This window comes from Oryzias latipes, chromosome 4 (genome assembly GCF_053564925.1).
Source record: "Oryzias latipes strain Hd-rR chromosome 4, Olatipes_Hd-rR_3.1".
Classification (NCBI taxonomy): Eukaryota; Metazoa; Chordata; class Actinopteri; order Beloniformes; family Adrianichthyidae; genus Oryzias; species Oryzias latipes.
This window is the reverse complement of record NC_136240.1, coordinates 17,933,698-17,952,910: the sequence shown is the minus strand read 5'-3', so window position 1 is coordinate 17,952,910 and position 19,213 is coordinate 17,933,698. Positions and strand designations below refer to the sequence as shown.

Genomic DNA, 19,213 nt, shown 5'->3' with positions numbered 1-19,213 from the left:
CACAGGAAACGCTCAGTCACAGAACTGGAAACTCCTAACTCAGAGGTGGATTCTCTTCAGCTTCAGCCCTCTGCATCCATGAGCATTCATTCAGAATCTACCTTCTCAATTAAAAGTTAAAAATAAAAAACCTAATGGGGTCCTTTGAGTTCACACAAAAAAAATGCAGAGTATATGTGCCAAATAAACATTAATTACGTTGTAATTTATGAATTATGAGATATGAAGGCAACATGAAGAAAAAAAGCGTTAACAGTTTAACTGTAACAATGAAGTTAGTTGGCATTTTTACATTATGTGAAACCATGTTAGCCCATGAACTGCTCAAATAATCCATTTTCTTTTTTTAACCTGAACTCAAGCTTTGGGAGGAGGACCAATTCCTATTTTCACCCATCATTTTATTTTTATCGACTTCCATAATTGCACTGTCAGTGTGAAGGCATCAGTGTGTGACGGTTATGGCAAAAGCTGTGTCCAATAACAATTGATCTCAAATCTGTTAAGTAGAGATTAAAAAAAGAAAAAAAAGAAAAATGTTTAACCATATACAAGAATTGTTAGATTTATCTATAATTAGTTTTCATGATTTAATTTAATTGTTTATTGTTCTTTTTTATTGTTCACCTGTTTTTTATCATTAAATGCAGGGTATAAAACATGCTTTCATGGTTCATAAAGCTCCTAAATTGCCTTAAAATAATGACAACAGAAATTTAAAAATTTCAGAAAAACATCCAACAATCAAGAAAAGAAATCACATTGTGATGATAAAACTTTAAATTCCCTTTTTAATACACTTGGTTTTTGATATTTAATCAACTATACATCAAGGTTTGTCTTATTTCTCTTTATTCTGAATTCAGTTACAGTGTTTTGGATGGTCAACTTTAAAAAATATCAACACTGAGACAGATCATTATCACATTATTTTCTACATTTTTTCCAGTATATATTCTTTACTACCAAAAAAAAATTAAATGTCTAAAATTACCACCAAACATAGTTTTTTTATTTGTAGAATGACTAATTGGGGTTTTTAAAGGAGCCCTACATGATGTAAAAAAACATAGTTGGTCAATGTTTTCTTTTTTTTTTATGGCTTCAATGGACAGTCTACAAAAATTCAAAATTTCAAAACTTCTCCAAATATTTAAACATTAAAAAAATTATTTCATTGTTAATATAAATTAAATTTAAAAGTGATAACATTTTTTAACCTTGACATGAATGAGCATTACTAAGTGAATTAGTTAAATGTCATTTCTTGATATGAGAAAGGTTGAGAAGTTATGAAAACAGGGAGACATCATAGGGGCTCCTGCATGGCTGCTGGTGTTTTCCTGTGTTTCCATTGTGCTCTAAAGTGACTAAACGTTTCTCAGAGTGAGAAGTCAGCAGTGAGCTTCCAACACACATCTTAAACATACTCACCGTATCCTGTTGATCATCAAGACACTCATCCCGAAACATGAAAAGGATTGAGTTCAAAAACTGTGACATCCTGTAAGGAAACCATCCTTTGTTTTCTAAAGAAACTAGAATCCTCCTAGCTGGTCAGGAAATCTCACATGGCGACAAAGTCAAATATACAACAGTCGCTTGAGGCGAAGACTCTTCAACGTCGCGATGTGTTCTTATTTTTGCGGCTGCATCCTTCAGGCCATCTGGCCACCACTGTGCCGCACCGGCCAAACTATATTTGCAACGCAGCTGCAGAAAGTGACAACAAACAAATCCATCCCAACACTTCCTAAGTGATTTGCATTGCAAACAACTTCCCTCTGATAACTGCACAAACACAGGCTGTTTACACATAACTCTGTCAGAACAATTGCATTGCAAAAGCTTTTGGTTGATGCTAGTTGTGTTTTCGCAAAGAAACATGCAACCCTGCAGCAAACCACATAGGACCTGACGATGACGAGGATGATGAGATATCTACAAACAGACAACTTATTGGTTAAATAATGGGAAGTGAGAGTGCACATGTTTCATATAATGTAGAGACAAAGCAAAAGATTTTGACTTACAGGTATAAACAAGTTAAAAAGTGTTTGAAAAAAACTGACGGGACTCGAAGGGCAGCAAAAAGTCAAAAAAGGTCTTCAAGGAAAAAGCAGGAATTCAGATCGAGGAGGCTGACAGGATAAGAAGAGTGTGTGTTTTTGCGTAGGTCCTGACCTGTGAGTGTGGCCATGATTGGTGGCATGAAGTCTTCTGATGACCTCCTCACTGAAGTCAAAATGAACCCTTCCTCTGGCACAGGGTGAACGCCGGTACATCGCCCTGACACATACACTCACTAACTGATACACATCACAAGTGCAACCACAAACGCATCACAACACTTCCAAAAGTGCACAGGTCTAAAGCAGAGGAGACCTGAGGACGGGAATGTCGAACACTGTCATGCATTAAGGTAACGTGACACACACTTAGAAACACTAACTGCACACATTCTCTATCACACACACAGAAAAAGCTGCTCTTTTCTTCCGTCCATGACATCATCAGACTAAACTGCCACACGATGCCACCCATGAGAGCTCTGTCAAAGAGAAGTTACTCAGTGAGCTGTCCATCATCCAGCCTCGCCGTGGTTCAAAGAAAAGCAGCAGAAAAGGTTTCCGGTCACCTTTCCACACACTCAGTCTCATGTTACACACAGCAACAACATCAGCAGCGTCATCCAACTGTTCACACACTCCACTCTGTCCCTGCTCTGTACAGTCTTCTCCTCGTCACAGAGTATACTTCCTCCCCATGCTGTGTGTGAGAGTGTGTGTGTGTGTGGGTTTGTACGCTGTTTGTGTGTGTATGAAGCTCTGTTCCCTTCAGGCAGCCCAACAGAGTTACCAGGAAGATTTAAAGCCTGGAGTGGAGTGACTGGAAAGGAGTCATAACTCATGTAATACTAACATCCTTGTTGACCTCAAATGTGTGAAAAATCATCCAGGTGCACATCACACACACCCATGCAGCTGCTGTGAGCTGGACTGGAAGAACTGGGACATGTTCATTTTCTATAAAAACACTCAACAAAACCCTGAAAAAAAAGGGTTTGAAGAATCTGGCTGGTTTATTTTTCACAAATGTAGGATTTCAGATGTTTTCAGAGGTTATGGAATAGGTTTGAATAAGACATTATAAGAAAAATTTAACAACCATTTCATGAACTCGTGAACTTTTGAAACTTTGATGTATTTTTAGAAAATTGTACAAGCATAAGTCTGTTTCAGGCTTTACACACTGTCTACTACGCACACAAACTGTCCATGGTTGCATGCATGATCTGACAACAATAGCCATAATTCATTTTAGTCAACCCTGTTCACATTTTAAAGCAGATTCATTCACAAGGTAATAATGAACAACAACAAGCAGAGGAATTTTACAAGTGATGAAATCCTCTTTGCTGACTTATTATCCTGTTTTAAATCTGAATATCTGGAGACAGCTACCTATTAACAGATAATAATTAAGGCTTAACTACATAAATATGTAATTTAGAGATAAAAATCACAAAGACTGGAAGGATACTGTTTGCTCTGAGAGCTCTGATGCAGAAAGCCAGATCTACCTTAAATACCAGCATGTGTCTGTGTGAGAAAGAGGCAGCATCTGCCATCGTCTCAGGGGGCCGTGCTGCCCATGGCCGCAGAGAAGCATACCGATACCCTCGTCCTCATTTCTCAATAGCTGTGATGAAGGACTTGGGAGAAATGGAAGCTCGTGCACAATGTACAGCAAGTGTGAGGTAAAGCGACAAGGGCGCTAGAGAAAAACAAGAAATCAGTTTGTTTTTATATAAAAATATCATGGATCAGTCTGTTCTACATTTGTCATCAGTACACATTTCATTTCAAATAACATTTATTTTTGGCTGAAAATAAGACTTTTTAGGATTCGAATTTTGTAATGTTATGTAGTAGGTCACCTCGTGTAACTTACAAAAATGAAAATTTTTAAAAGTAAAGACTTGTAAACTATTACATCTATTACAAGGCATCAAAAATGGCATCTCATCTGATTTGTCACAGCCAAAACTGTGAATTGATTACATCTATGTAAAACACTGAATTACATGAGTATGAAAAAGTGTTTTACAAATCAAATTTGATCTGATCTGATTTATTCAATGTACAACCCTAAGACTTTGTTTGTTGAAATAAACTGTATTGGCACGTCAGACAGATATCCACATAACTAGTCATTCTAACTAGACTAAAGTATAATTTTAAATCATAAAATTCTGACTTTTTGCTTAAAAACGAACAGAACAGCAGGTTTTTCACACCCGGTATATCTTAAAAAAAAGGGAAAATATTCAAATTTTTGGTAAATCTGTAATGCATTTTAAAAAGAAAAGTCTGTTTAAAGGAATAAGTTAGTTTTTATAACTTAGATCTTACATTAACTTAGATCTAACATTTACATAGGTAATTTTAACAATGCCTGCTTTCTGGCTTTTATTTTTAAATTTGAATGAATTTTAATGAATACTTTTTTTATTTAAAGAGAGAAAAATATATAAAAGACATTTTGAAGCCCAAAACAGAACAGTTTTAGATAGCAATTCATTGATGAAGTTACACTTATAGCAACAAGTTCATTCAATTTATTCAGTTTTATTTTAGAATCAGTAATTTTAAATGTCACATTTTTGTCATTTGGGGCATACTTTATAGGTAAACTGCATTTACTAAGTAAAAACAATTTCTATTTCAGTTCACTTGAAATGGATTTCAGGATGTAATCAGTGGAAATAACCAAGAATCCTTTTGATTCTGTGAATCGACAGTCTCACACCACCTTAAGTTTCACTTCTTCAGATTCTCACACGCATTGGAATATCCTGTTAAAAAAGAAAAGAAGAAAAAAAACCATTGTGACAGAGAAAGAGGGCTTCCTCATCATTCGTTTGGACATGACTCAGAACGACGACACGTCAGCATGGCTCTTACAAAGACACATAATAGGAGGAGCCACAGCAGAGGCAGCAAAACCTGAATCACTATCAGTTTCCCACAGTGCAGCTCATCACACAACCTTACGGAAAAGAAAAAAAAAAGAGAGAGACATAAGATCTGGAGGCCACGGGGCTGCACGCACCCTGCACTGACAGAAGCAAAGCCAGTCCTCCTTAATAATCCATGGAAGGGTAACCAAAATGGAAAAAGACATCAAAAAGGCTTCTCGCCTTGTAAAACACCTGCTGTATATTTTCTCTTCAGTAAATAATCTAATATACTGAGGTTTACTGGGCTAGTTATACCGGTCAAACGGTAGGTAAACCAAAAGTAACATCTTTAAAGGCTGCCTCTGGTCAGTGCTATTCTGGTGACAAAATATTTTTTTAAAAAGAAGCAATTTTGAATCATTTTATGTAAGAATCAAATGGTTAAAGGTAAAACCCAAATAACTGCAGTTTGGAAGTGTTTTTTCTTTTAAGCTTAAACCTATTAGATTTACTTAATAAAGAAACAACCACTAACAGCTTTTTACGTTCCATGATTATTTTTGTCTCAAATATCATACGGCAGATAAATCATTTGGGGGGAAAAACATGCAATTCCCTTATAGAAACACTAGAAGGCGTCAGAGGGAGTCAGAGGATGAAAGCTATAAAGGGCTGTGCCCACATGATGTCAGTGTTTTAACACATTTTTCCACCCCTCTAAAGAAAGAACCCGCAGCTCACATGTAGAGGATGTGGCGTGAAGGATTTTCTCCCAGTTGAGCCAGACACATCAACAATGATTTTGAACACCTCACTTTGAAAACAGTGTTTCATGCTTGACCAAAGTGACAGTAATGATGGTTCTGAGAATTTTGCTCAAGGAGTCTCAAATCCCCATACCACGCCACTACAACTGCAAAAAAAATGAATAAATTAAACATCCGAAATCTACATATTCACGATTTTTGCCCCATTTATTCCATTTAATTCAGCCACAAGCCTGTTTCAATTGCATTTGAGGATAATAATGTCATTTTAATGCTTGTAAACCTAAGTGCAGATGGCTTGTTTATTTATTTAAAGTCTATAGCTTCTACAGTATAATGTCAAATGCAGAGAACCATAATTAAACATTGATCAGGCATCCGTTTGACAGCTTAAGAGCAGCCTGTCAGGTTTTCATGCCTCTGGCTCGGCCTTGTGATTTGAAAAGCTTTCACACAGCAGATCAGGTTATCAAAATGAAGACCGCTTTCGTGAAACATCTTTTGACTAAAGGCACACAAAGCAAGGCTGCAAATAGAAGCGTGCTTGTATTTGGAACCACCAGACAGGCACATCATCACCTTTGATGTGAATGTTTTCTTTCGTCACGATGAATCAAAATCAAACAACACGCATAATTCCTGTGAGCTTTGTAAACACAACTCTAAAGAAAGAACCAGGAGTGTTAAGTTCATAAGCTTAGTATTGACAGTTAAAAAAAAATGATAGGTATAACACTGAGTTATGGTTGCAAAAAGTTGTGTTTTTTTTCAAATTCTACTGTAATAAATTCAAATTTTGCATCAAATTATGAATGATCCAAATTTGTTTTTCACATTTTAGAAAACACAATTAGGCTAATAAACCCTTATAGTCCATTAAGACTTCTTTGAGAAGTACAGAAACAATGCCATTGCCTTTATTGGGCCTTTTATTTACTTTTTCTTTATGAAATGTAATATCTGAGACACAAGATTTTTTTTTAAATTTAAAATAAAACAGGATAAACCAAACTGCCATGTAAGAACACAGTTTTTTTAATTTTCTCATGTTACTCCCTTTATAGAAATGATTGAGTTGTTCTGTCCTGCTAAGGTGAAACTTTAGAAAAAAATCAGATAACAGCAGAACGTTTGAAAATGTCCTAAATGAGGTACAGCTGTGTGTGCACAAAGGAAACAGTAGTACAATGAGGATTTTTGGAACAGCAGGAGGCTTTCTTCATCTCAGTATCTAATTACAGGAACCCTAAATGAATGTTGTGATGAAACCCAACATGTTAGGCTCTATTTGTTATATTTTCGCTGCTGTCAAAGTAAATATTTCTGGTCATTATTGTTAAGATTGTTCATTATGTTGCCAAAAGAATTTCATTTTAAAAATACATTCACATCGTCCTCAGCTAAATGCATCCAGGCGACAAGTTCCAATAAAGTATATGCACGTGTAAATGTTTGTTTTGGGTTTCTGCGTTCAAAACTCTCGCTACACAAGTTTGTACCACTGTTTTCTGAGTCCACACAAACAGTATGTATGTATTATGTAGTAGTTTATGACATAGAATCTTTCATATATTGGAATAAAGCTGTGAAAGAAAAAGCTTGGAGCCAGATATGTGAGATTTGTACCACTTGGGCATTTTGCATCAAGCCTCTTCCAATTGTAGGTGGGGGACATGTGCTAGTAAAAAGTAGAAAAAAAATTAAAAAATATAGAATCTCTTCCCAGCTTGTAAAACACCATGGGGTAAAAGCGCATTCAAGAACCCACCTTTAGCACACTCTTAATCATACGTAACATCACATGGCTGGTATGTCCGTAGCTGAACACGTGAACAGACGGCAGAACGATACACACAAATAAAACCCTGTAAGGCTTAATATGAGCATCACTTTAAAAGGCACTCATCAACTGACTTATCAGTAATTAATTTAACCAGAATAAATCCAAGAAAACAAAATCACAGTGGAACGGTAGATATTGTCAAAAAAGAAGGGATGATCCCTTCCTGTCAATATATTGTCAGATTAGATTTAATGATTGAAGAAATGCATCTGAGATGGACACGGTTGCTGGTTTTTTGATGAATTTCCCTCATCATCCTGTAGCTCACCAAAGCCCCGTCCACATTCCATCTCTTTCATTATAAAACTAATTCCTCTCTCTGAAAAGAGGGCACTGCAGTCATTCCGTTCTGTGATTAACCTAATCCCTGTGCAGAGCGGTGCTTCTCTCAGTGAGGGCATGTTAAGTATTTGACGTCAGCTGTACACATATTTCTGTAACCTGGGGCTCGCTCAAATACTGTCGTGTGAATTTATAGGTGTGTGGAGGGTAACACTACAGTCAAATTGTGTTTCTATAGAAAGTACTGAAACAGGGAGATTAGAAAGCATCACATCTTTGAAGAAGAAAAAACGTTAAAATATTGGAGGTATTTGTGACTGACTGCTGTACATTTTTGTATCCATTTTTTTGCCTTGCTTTTTAACTCTCTTTTGTTGAAGAAAATGCTATAAATAGTTGATCATTATAATCCTTTAATATCAAAGATAGGTATCTGAATATATTGTTTGTTAATATTTCGAGAGAAAAAAGAAGAAAAGCAAAAAGTCAGATATCAAATGATGATTTTGTGCTCCCATCCCTTTTTACTCAATTAATCTAATATTCTTGTCATTTTATGCCAATTATTTAGCTCTGCTTGATTATTTAAAAATTGTGTTTCTAAAATGTTGTTTTTCTTTTTATGTTTGCTATTAATATCTTGGTTTACGAGAGTGAAAATATCTAACCCTTTGGAAAAATGAAAAAAATGAATGTCAATAAATTGTGTAATGATATCTTGTCATCATTACTGCTAAAAGTGAGAAAAAGGCTTCATTTAGGAACTGCTATTGAATTCAGGGCATCAGAATGATATCCAGCTCTAGTTCTGGATCTGTTAAGGCACTTGTGTTTTAACTCCAATTAAATTTATATTTTTTCCCCCTTGTCAGTGTTGGACAATGTAGTGTATTAACCTTTCTGTGGGAATTTAAAGGTATTATTCCTTTGGTTTTTGCTGAAAAACAAAGTCGTTTTTGTATTATAGCAGCTGCATTCTGACCACATAACCCACCTTCTTAATAGTTCTTAAATTTTAGAATATAGAAGCAATAGTTCCAAAATGGTTGTCACACCACACAGCCATTCAGTCAAGACATTTATATATCTGCTAAGGTGGAAAAGCAAAGAACACAAACGATGGTCTGGTTTTATCCAGAAGAAAGTACCAAATCTAACTAAAAGCCTGACGTCTGCAAATGTTTCCTTCCCTGCTCTTTACTCTACTTCTAAGCACTGCATTGTTTAATCAGCTTCATTTCTCCCTGACAGGGTAGATCCATGGAAGAGTTATTCGAAAAAGTGGTTCAAAACAATGATTCACTTCAGGTTCACAGATCAAAGAGCATAAATGAGGTAATGTTACCCTTATCTTCACACTGGCAGTGCAGTCCAGGCTTTAGAAATTCAGCTCAAGAATTTCATGACTTAGCCGCAGATAGCATAACATTTCAGTGATTCTGTGACACAAAATGAGACGGAAGCATTTAAATTTGTTCTAATTTTAACTTTTTAATTGTATAAATAAGCATTAATGAAATGGATAAAAGAAATCTCTGGGTGGACTCTTGTGAGTAATTTTTAACTTAATCCATTTTTAACTGCTTCAAACTGTATTGATTTAATTATTCCGCTGCATGAGCTTTTCACAGAGTCTCAATATTAAAAAAGGGTGGGACTAAAATCCCAAAAAGGCTATTGTCAAAGAAGCCCAATGCAAATACAGTACATATTACTTAGCGGTGCTATTGTGAGAACTCAGAGCTCTGTCTCTCCCTCTGGTCACCGGCTGAAACTGTCTCCTGAGATTTTTTTTTTTTAACTGTCTCCTGAGTTAAAACCACACTACAGCTCCCAGCAACCCCAGCGCACACTTCCTGGATGCCTGACTCCCATTCACTCAATCAACCACAGCATACTTACTCACTGCACTGAGCTGAGCTCGGTGTGAAGAATTGTTTGTGCCACTTTGCCTTCCTTACCGAGTATTATATTTGGACCATGGTCTTCTGTCTCCTGACCCTGTTTCTGACTCTGTTTGCCTTCCGCCTGCCCTGACTCTCGCCTGGATCCTATACCTACCTTGTCTCAACTCTGATGATCGTGTGCCAGTTATCAACCCCTGCCTGCCTGCCTGACCCTGATTTAGCTATGTGGACTTTTAGTTGAGCTAATAAACCTGCTGCATTTGGATCCAGCCGTGTGCCTGTTCTTGTGACAGCTATGCAAGTTACATCCAAACTGCAATAATTTTCAGATTACTTATTAATCCTTAAATAATATCTATCCATCTGTCCATTTTTGGAACCCACTTAATCCATTTGGGGATCAAAGGGTTGTTGGAGGGTGGAATACACTGTGGACATGTGTTCAATGGACACAATCACACACACTCACATTCACACCTATAGTTACAATTTAAGAGTCATCACTAAATCTATGAAGCGAGGGTGATGGAAGGAGGTGACCTGAGAAAACCCATGCATGCACAAGGAGAACATGCAAGCTCTACATGGAACCAGGGCCTTCTTGCTATGAAGCCAAAGTGCTAACCACTACACCACTACATCCCTGTAAAATAATCCCTTACTTTACAATATTGGAGTCAAACAATTATGATGCGATCTATGAATCCTGCATCACTTTTAATGTATTTTTTTTGTAAAATCTGACAAAGTAGAAAATAGAATAAAGCATCTAACAGCACTCTCATTGCTTTATGCATTTGACCTTCAAACTAAACGATTGACAAATCTGGAACCAAGATTTCACAAATTATGAACCCGCGCTTATTTTAATAATAAAACACAGCTTAGAAAATTCCGTTTTTGTGATTGGGTAAGAATCCTTGGTAGAAACTATAAGCAAGAACGTGGGATAAAAACAATTTCAGGAAGTGGGCATGAACCTTAGCAGAAGGAAACATCTGTGCCTCTGAGTAAATGGTAGAAACAAAAGAAAGAGTGGGGAGACATATGAAGTATGGGAAAAACAAGTAATTTTCATATTCCCCTGCATCAGAGGGGTGATTTTCTTTCAGCTAAAAGTGTTATCAGCAATTTTCAGCGGCAATCCACACGAAACATCGCCAAGCTCCAACTACAAAGGTCCTTCTAATGACTGTAAAATGCCTTGTCCAACAATTTTTCCAACTATAGACACATGTAATGGGTTTGCAGGGACACATAATGCCATCTTTCATAAAAGGCTTTGAAGATGGGTTGTGAAAGATGCATGGAAAAAAATCAAAAAATATTCAGTAGACATTAGTTTTGGATACAAGACACTACACCAAAATGAGCAGCAAGCAGTGGCTCACTGATATCCAAGTAACCTGTAAATGAAAACGAGCATAAATTATGCAGTATAGTGAAATCTAAAGCTGTTATGGAAATGGTTGCTGATATTAAGTTGATAGGCCCCACAGTATTTTTGACACGTCCGTTTTCACAAGCCTTCCAGGCTGCAATGACTCCCATAAGTGTGTAGACAAATTTAAGGGTGTCAAAAATCACTTCTTTGAGGTTAAAGCTGGAGCCCAGCAGGACGTTGATACTTGTTCTGACTGTAATTCGGCTTTTTTCCCATTATAATGAAACTGCTTCTGCTTTCTACTTGAACACAGCGTTTTTGTCCATGCGGTGGGGCAACTAAACTACCGTACTATCTCACACTTTCCCGTTTCTTTACAAAAAAAACAACAAAGGCAGATCAGGACCACAGGAACATACAGGCTGGGTGGAATCATCATCTTCACCCTCTTGATTAGACATGTAGTTAAAGATCCATTTCATTATCATTTCTGCAAGTCTTGAACTGATAACTTGATTGGATTGATTAGAGAGTTCTGGTGTCATCAGAAAGATCTAGACCTGCCTATGGCGTTCTCAAATCTCAAGATGAAAAGTCAAAACCTGCTTTAGTGCTTGAAAAATAAATAAATATGTAAGATATAATAAAAACTTAAGAGTAATCTGATTATCATGTCTTTTTTAGTAATGAAAACAGCACAAATAGCTTTTTTACTGCTCTTAACCATCCCTGTGAAAGTAATGCAGACCACAGAATATGAAACAAGACAAAAAATGGGTTACACTTCTAAAAGCAATCCTCATTCTGTCACTGCTGACAGGTAGAGCTGTCGATGTCTTTTAACATCAAATAAAGGGATAAAACGAAATGGAAAGAAACAATTGTGAACACCCAAGATCCCACGACGACCTGCTAATGGGAACATCTGCTCAAGTTTTTATCGAGCATGCCGATAAAAATATAGGGCCATGTTTGAAGTCTATGCATGCGACTGTGCTGGAGAAACTGACACTGTCCCACTTTCTAGCCTCTGTCTCACTTTCAAGGCTGCATGGACCATGCACAGGTCACATATCATAGATGATCTCTAATGGCCCTGCAGTGTAAAACTATACTGTTCAAAATCTGCACAGACCATTTTAGCAATCCAGTTTACTGGAATTAACCCCTTTTTAACTCAAAAAGTACATGATAAACTAACAGAGCCGCTGTTTCTTCTATCAAAAAGGAAGACTTGTGAAATGGCTACATTTAAGGCCTTACCTAAAACACATTAAGTAGGAAAATGCATGTTTTTTTCTTAAACAGTCAAGGTATCAAGATAACCTAGTCTCACTGATTTGTTCATATTTGAACATCTTCTTTCAACCGTTTCTATCTTTCTGTACATTCGTACAATTGTTTACTCAAAAATTCCCTGGCTGGTGTGCAATGTAACACTTTAGCCTGCATATACAAAAAAAAAAACACTTGTAAACCAAATCTACAATTGTCTTTTTGATTTTTTCCACTGGTGCCCACTTTGCTGGTTGATTCAAAGTGCATAACAAAGTGTATAACAGCATGTGAAACTGCATTGTAACAAGTGGGTTCAAAAGCACTTGACTCACAGCTCTGTGTGGTTAGCAGATATTTGCTCTCAAACTTGCTGCTTTTAATTCAGTCAAACGTTTGCTCCAGAAAGGATCTTTTGACCAAATTTAATAAACAGAAGAGGAAAAAACTCTATATTGTTTAAAGTAAATGGATGGATGAAAAATAAAAAACAGTAAAACTTGGTATAAATAACCCTTGTGCTATCCTAGGCACTTAAACGTTTGGAGTTGGGTCATCTAGACCCACTAGACAGTGCTCTGAACCTTTTTTCTTCAATGATCTGTGATCTTCACTGGTGTCCATGGATTACATGAAATCTTTCCACCTTTATCCACCTTTGTCATGGTAGGAATAACACGTCAATGTAAGGGAGGGGTCATCTAAGATAGCACAAGGGTTAAAGCACAAATAAAGTCCCTGGTGACACAGCAGAGCCATGGCACTCGGTTATTAATCTCTCTGAAAGTTGAGTTTTGTGTTTAGCCGCCCGTAAAGCAATTCAAGTACATTTCCTCTTTGAACTCATTAGAAAGGGTTTTCAGACTCTCGGTTTGGGGGTGTTGCCTGGCTGAATCAATGCTTTTATTAAAGGGTATTTGTTCAAAATCAATGTTTATTATTACACAAAAAAGCCTTTTTGTTTTAAAAGGTGCTCGGGTCATTTAAGGTTTAAGGACATACAAGTCAATAAAAAGTCTAAAATGACTCAAAAACAAAAATGTTGCCTTTTTTTTAGACAATTTTATATTAAAAATGACACATAGGTTAACATTACACTGTTTATTTTAACAATTCCATGATTAAAATGTTTATTGCTGAGCATTTTAATAGCAAAGCATGTATAAATTTATATTTCATACTGCTTTACCTAATTGACAGACCAGATTCAGTCCCTGTCTGAGCTGTTCCGACCTCACTGGTTTCTTCTGTTCTGCATCATTATAGGGATTGGAGGCAATTCCAGCAGTAATTTGAGCAAAGATGAAAATAGATAAAGCACAGAAAAGAAAAAAAAACATCAGCCACACGCACAAATCCCAAAGAATTACTGATGCATTTAAGAGGTTAACAACAGAATAGACTGTGGTCCTGTAAACGTCCTGCAGCATGCATGCATGAAAACAAGTATTCAAATCCCTACATCTTTTAAAGTAAACTCGACATTGACAATATTTACTGACATGAATTGAAAATGATTTGACAATTAATAAATGCATTTCATGCCGTTTTAAAAAGGGCTTTGCAACAAATCATCTTAAAAGGCAACTTGATTGGCCGAAACAAAATCAATCAGATTATACAATGAACGCAACACTTTCATGAGCCAATCCTAAAATATTCCATGTGCACAATATGAACTTTTTCCGTCAAACGTGGCTCACAAATCTGTCAAATCTGTCAATGAGCAGTTCTCTTTGACAAAATCATCTAACCACCACCCAGGTGCGTCATGAAGATATGGATTAAACAGCATGATTACAGCCCAGGTGTGTTTTAGACTGGTTCTAAAAAAGGCCACTCCAAAATGCACTGCTCTTTCACACAGCACAAAGCCACAGGTGTCTGCAGAAGTGTCCTCTGTTATCCCTAAACGGAGCGTTCACCAATCAGACTATTTGTAGAGCACTTTTCCAACTAATTTTCCAATTTTAAAAAAACAAAAGCAAGGCAATAAAAAAAAGATAACTATAAATTACATACAATCCCTACCCCACACTGACACACAACACAATAAAGCACAAAATTATACTGATAAGATGAGAAATTTCATAACCAGAAGCTACACAGAGATTACTACTGTTTAAATGTTTGAGTATAAATGCTTTACTCCACATAAGATGTATGATTGGCCAATCTTTTTAGACATTACTACTAAAAAGTTCCAAGTATTTCTCATTTCTAAAGAAATTCATATATTATATGTTTTCCATAACTGCCATTTAATCATTTCAAATAAAAAAATCGGAAGTTTTCTCCATAGTTGGAATCGTAGAAGTCTGTGCTGGGAGGTCATGTAGGAAGTCTTAATGTTGGGGGGTCGAGGTCAGGGATTTGAGATTAAACATTTATAGCGCACCAGAATAATAGACAGGAAAATGAAAAAAATGACCCCCTAAATTGAGAAAATGTTTTCTTTCAAAAAAAAAAAGCAAATCATATTTAAGTTACGGCTATATTTTTTCTCCATGTGATTAAATGCTTCCACATTCCTATAGGCACATAAATGTCCTTTTACTTATCTGTAGGTAACTGACATCCCTTCCCGGTGGTGGTAAAGTGGGATCAGCAGCAAAAATATATTTACAACAACATGTTTTTTTTTTACAGTTCATGAATCCCGTGAACCTTGTGCTATCCTAGGCACTTTAACATTGGGAGTTGGGTCATCTAGACCCACTAGACAGTGCGCTGAACCTTTTTTCTTCAATGATTTGTGATCTTCACTGGTGTCCATGGATTACATGAAATTCTCTTCACCTATATTCACCTTTGTCATGGTAGGGATAACAGGTCAATGTAAGGGTGGGGTCATAGGATAGCACAAAGGTTAAAGAGGAAATTACCTATTAGGAACTTCTGTGTTGGAAACGCTATTAAAAAAATCTCATTAGTAACCACGTTCCTCTGCGGAAATATACACTTAAACAAGTTGTCAGTTTTTATATGTGTAAAAAAAGCCATCTTCATATTTTAAAATGATAGGTTTTTCTGATTTTGTTTATCTCTCAAGAGCCCATCATGTTCCTGAAGTGAGGTCACAAAGAGGAAAACCTGCTCCCAAGCTTGCTGCCATTAAGGGCAGTGCGGCTGCGAACGCATGTCACGGCTAAACGCCGCCTAAACATCAACTTGTGGGCTCCGATTCTGCATGCTTCCCCACGGGGGACTGGCATTGATCTCTCACTCTGTGATCACTTTTGCTGACTTTAAATTATGCTTGCCAGGAAGCAACACAAAAAACCTTTAGGCTTAACACCCAAAAAAAAAAAATCTATAGCCTCATTCCTAGCTAATTAAAAATGTTCTCTGTCAATAAATTCAATGGTGGTGTGCAAAGCCTTCAGCCTTTAAATTGACACAATCAGGAAAAGGATCTCTTATAGATTTACATTTTTGGATTAAAAAAATTTGTCAGACACCAGTCGATGAGACACTGACTCTCATAACCAGTGACATGTTTGCTTCAGAGTAGCATCATATGCCAAAAGGCCACAACTAACACATTTTTCTCACTTTGTGGATCTCAGGCTTTTGCATCTCGCATGTAGCCTTTAGCGCCTGACTGAATTTTCAGAAAGGATGCGTGTATGTCAGTGTGATGCAAGCAGATGCTAGCAAACACTGCTGCCTGGTTACCGTGCCTGAAGGTTGCAACAAGGCTGCTCCTCCACTTGCTATCTGTGCAGCATCTCTTTCCCATCCATGTGCCTTGTTATCCTTTAATTCTTGTGTGTGGCTTGTTATTGGCTACCCCTCCTCTCAGGTCAAAAGGAAAAAAAACTCTTAATCAGGACCAAAGCACCAATTATAAAGAATTATGGAAAACAGTTGAATTTCTTGCATTTATGTTTGGTTTTCACTATTTTTGTATTCAAACCATCTTAATTTGGCGTGTAAAGATCTAAACATTTTTAGTGTAATGAAATCAGTACATGTCCGCCCTGATAAATTTTACTGGAATTTTGAGGATATGGTTTTTTGGCAAAGGAGACTGGCTATTTTCTCACTACATTTTATATTGAAGTGCTTTATTTGGACTAGAGCTGCAATGAATTGTGGTAATTTTAATCAATTTAATAGACAAGAATTTAATTAACTATGGCCAACAATTTCATCTGCTTTAAAATAGATAAGAGCACAACTCCAAAGTGGATGATTAAAAAGGGTCACAAGATTCAGTCCAAGTCGAAGTATAAAAATCATGCAAACAAAGAAAGAGCAGAACTTACCCTAACCAGGCTGCCAAATTTTATTTCACGTGCAAAAAAAGTAAAATTCACATTAAAGCGTTCTCATTTTAGACTAATGTGATGATAATATTTATAGTATATTATATTTTCATATACTGGGAACTGGAAATGTGTTTCATATTTTAGACATTCTCTATGTTTAATGAAATCCAGCTCACCGAAGATCTTTATTCATATTTAGTGCATGCAGGAAGTGACATGAAGCTTTTAATTTCTACTAAAGCGTTTTCTCTGTTGTTGGTGGTTTTAAAAATGTCTATGTTTGTCATACTTTCTTACTTTGTTTGAGAAAGATGGTATGAAAACAAGAATATTTCCCATCAGTGGTGTTATTTAACATAGAGTTTCATAAATCTTTGTGTTCTTATCAAACTGTGCCAACCACTGAATACATTTATTAAAGCTCTTTCAGAAGACCATGCTCTGAATGAAAAGAAATTTGTCACAATGATTCAGTCATAACTCCAAAGTTTCCTAACAAATGATTTAAATATGTAATTGATGGCTTTTTTGTTCAAATTATAAAGCCTTTATTCTTTTTCCAAAACAAGCTGTACTTTGTCATTTGTCTAACTAAATAATACAGTACATTTTTCTTAGTGCCATTTCTTTACAAAGAGCTCAGTGTAGTGTCACTTGCTCAACAAGAAAACTAGGTTATCTGGTCAGGTCACCTGCAGTAACCAGGTTATCCTATCTCTTAGATGACTGACATGATGGCTGACACCAGTGCAAGAAGACCTCAGTGTTTGTTTGCTCATCCTGTTTCTGTGAGGTTCTTCTTCTTTTTCTATGATGTTTGAAGGTGCACACAAATACACACCAATGCCAAACAGTCTGCAACCTGAGTCTAAGGATCAAGTTCCAGCCTCTCTCTCACACACACAATGGGCCTCTTTTCAACAATAGGCTAATGGCATGCTAAAGGAGAGTCATATAATTTATATGACACCAGGACCACCTCAGAGGAATACTGAATGCAAAACTTTTACTCACAAGAAGGCAAAAGCAAAAACATGCAACAAGCATCCTGTATTTAAACTTTTTACATCTTATTTTTCACTACTTTTTTGCACATTTATTGTGAAACAAACACCACTGTAAGGAGAAAACTAGTTTCCTTTGCTTGCGCCACAGTTTTTCACATGTTTTGATCTCAATGTGACGCATCCCAGGTGTCCCATCCATATGGCAAGAACTCAGAATTCACACTTCCCCATTGTCAAGACAAGAGAAGGCTCTGAACGAGGACGAGATCAATGAGCCCTGAGGAAAAACAGCTTGGTGTAGGTATTACAGGACCGTTTCCATCCTCTCTTGCGTTTATATGCTTTGTAGCAGCAGTGACACCATTCACTGACAACAGCCTGAATCAAAGGCTTAGTCTTTGCACTGTAAGGGGTGAGTGGTTTAAAGGAATGTGAGTTAAAAAAGTAAAAAAGAAAGAAAATACAAAAAAATAACAAGTGGGAGTAAATGTAGCAGTATGCGTTTCAGGGAGAAACAAGCAAGCTTCAGATGAGCAGAAGGAATAAAATGTTCAGGAAAAGAAAAATATGTTTGTAAAAACCCAAAAAGAAGTATGAGAAAATTAGCCACATTAATAAAACATTCACCCTCCCTAAATCTGGTCCAACTGAGTCACTTCACTGCAGAGTGACTGCAGAGCTGAGCCACCCCTTAGTCTGCCCTGCATTTATTTCACAGTAGTGGCTGATAAATTATCAAATAAGCACAGTTGCAGCCACGATAGCTCCTGTAAAGCTGGCTCAATGTATAACAAGCCAAATTTGATACAGTGGCACGGGCTAACACAGCAATTGGCATCATCAGAGCCGGGAGGTATTTTTAAGCACCTCACAGGGGCTTGCTTGTAAACTGTTTTGTTATTGCCAGAATTCACATCTGTGAATACACAACTGTATTCACCAACTATAGAAGGTTCAACTACTGCTTGCGATGTGATCTCGTTTCATATTTCATATTGATACTAATTAGAATTTTTCATTTAAATTTTCATTTTTTCCATCCTGCACACACTGTTGATTTTTCATAGCCCTTTTGCTTCCTGTTGAACCACCAAACCACCCCAAATGTAATTTTGTACTAGGTTGAAATCAATACTCTGATAGACGGTGACATTCACGGCAGGATTTCAATAAGCATAAAAAAGAGAAAAGGTTGCAGCTTGTTGGTGCAGACTGAACAAAACACATTTTTTGTTGTGACACAAAACAATCAATTATAGATTTAAATTGCTGTGACTGTACAGGTACCTCTTTTTTGGTTCTGGACTCTCAGGTTTAATGAGCCACAGCAATAAAAGTCATGATCTATGGGCGGCTCCAACAGAAAACCCAAACTTTTACATTTGTTAGAAAACAAACATTAACATGGATTTATCTCAAATAGCATCACACAAACACTAAAAGCAAGTCCTCCTAAAACTTGGTTTGCTCCCCCTACAGAGAGTACAAATACACATTTACAGTAGAAAATT

At 36.6% G+C, this 19,213-nt stretch overlaps 1 protein-coding gene across 5 annotated transcripts in view; it reads right to left on the bottom strand.

Moving 5' to 3' along the window:
• Window positions 1–19,213, bottom strand: part of pde4ba (phosphodiesterase 4B, cAMP-specific a) — a 196,367-nt gene that overhangs the window by 81,541 nt on the left and 95,613 nt on the right. The window contains exon 1 of one of the 5 annotated variants that reach the window (XM_020702444.3): window positions 2,185–2,746. The exons of the other annotated variants lie outside the window; for them this stretch is intronic. Within the exon in view, the coding sequence (XP_020558103.1) occupies window positions 2,185–2,285 (101 nt within the window). The 5' untranslated portion in view covers window positions 2,286–2,746. Of the gene's footprint in view, window positions 1–2,184; window positions 2,747–19,213 lie in introns of those variants that run through there. 5 annotated transcript variants of the gene reach the window in all.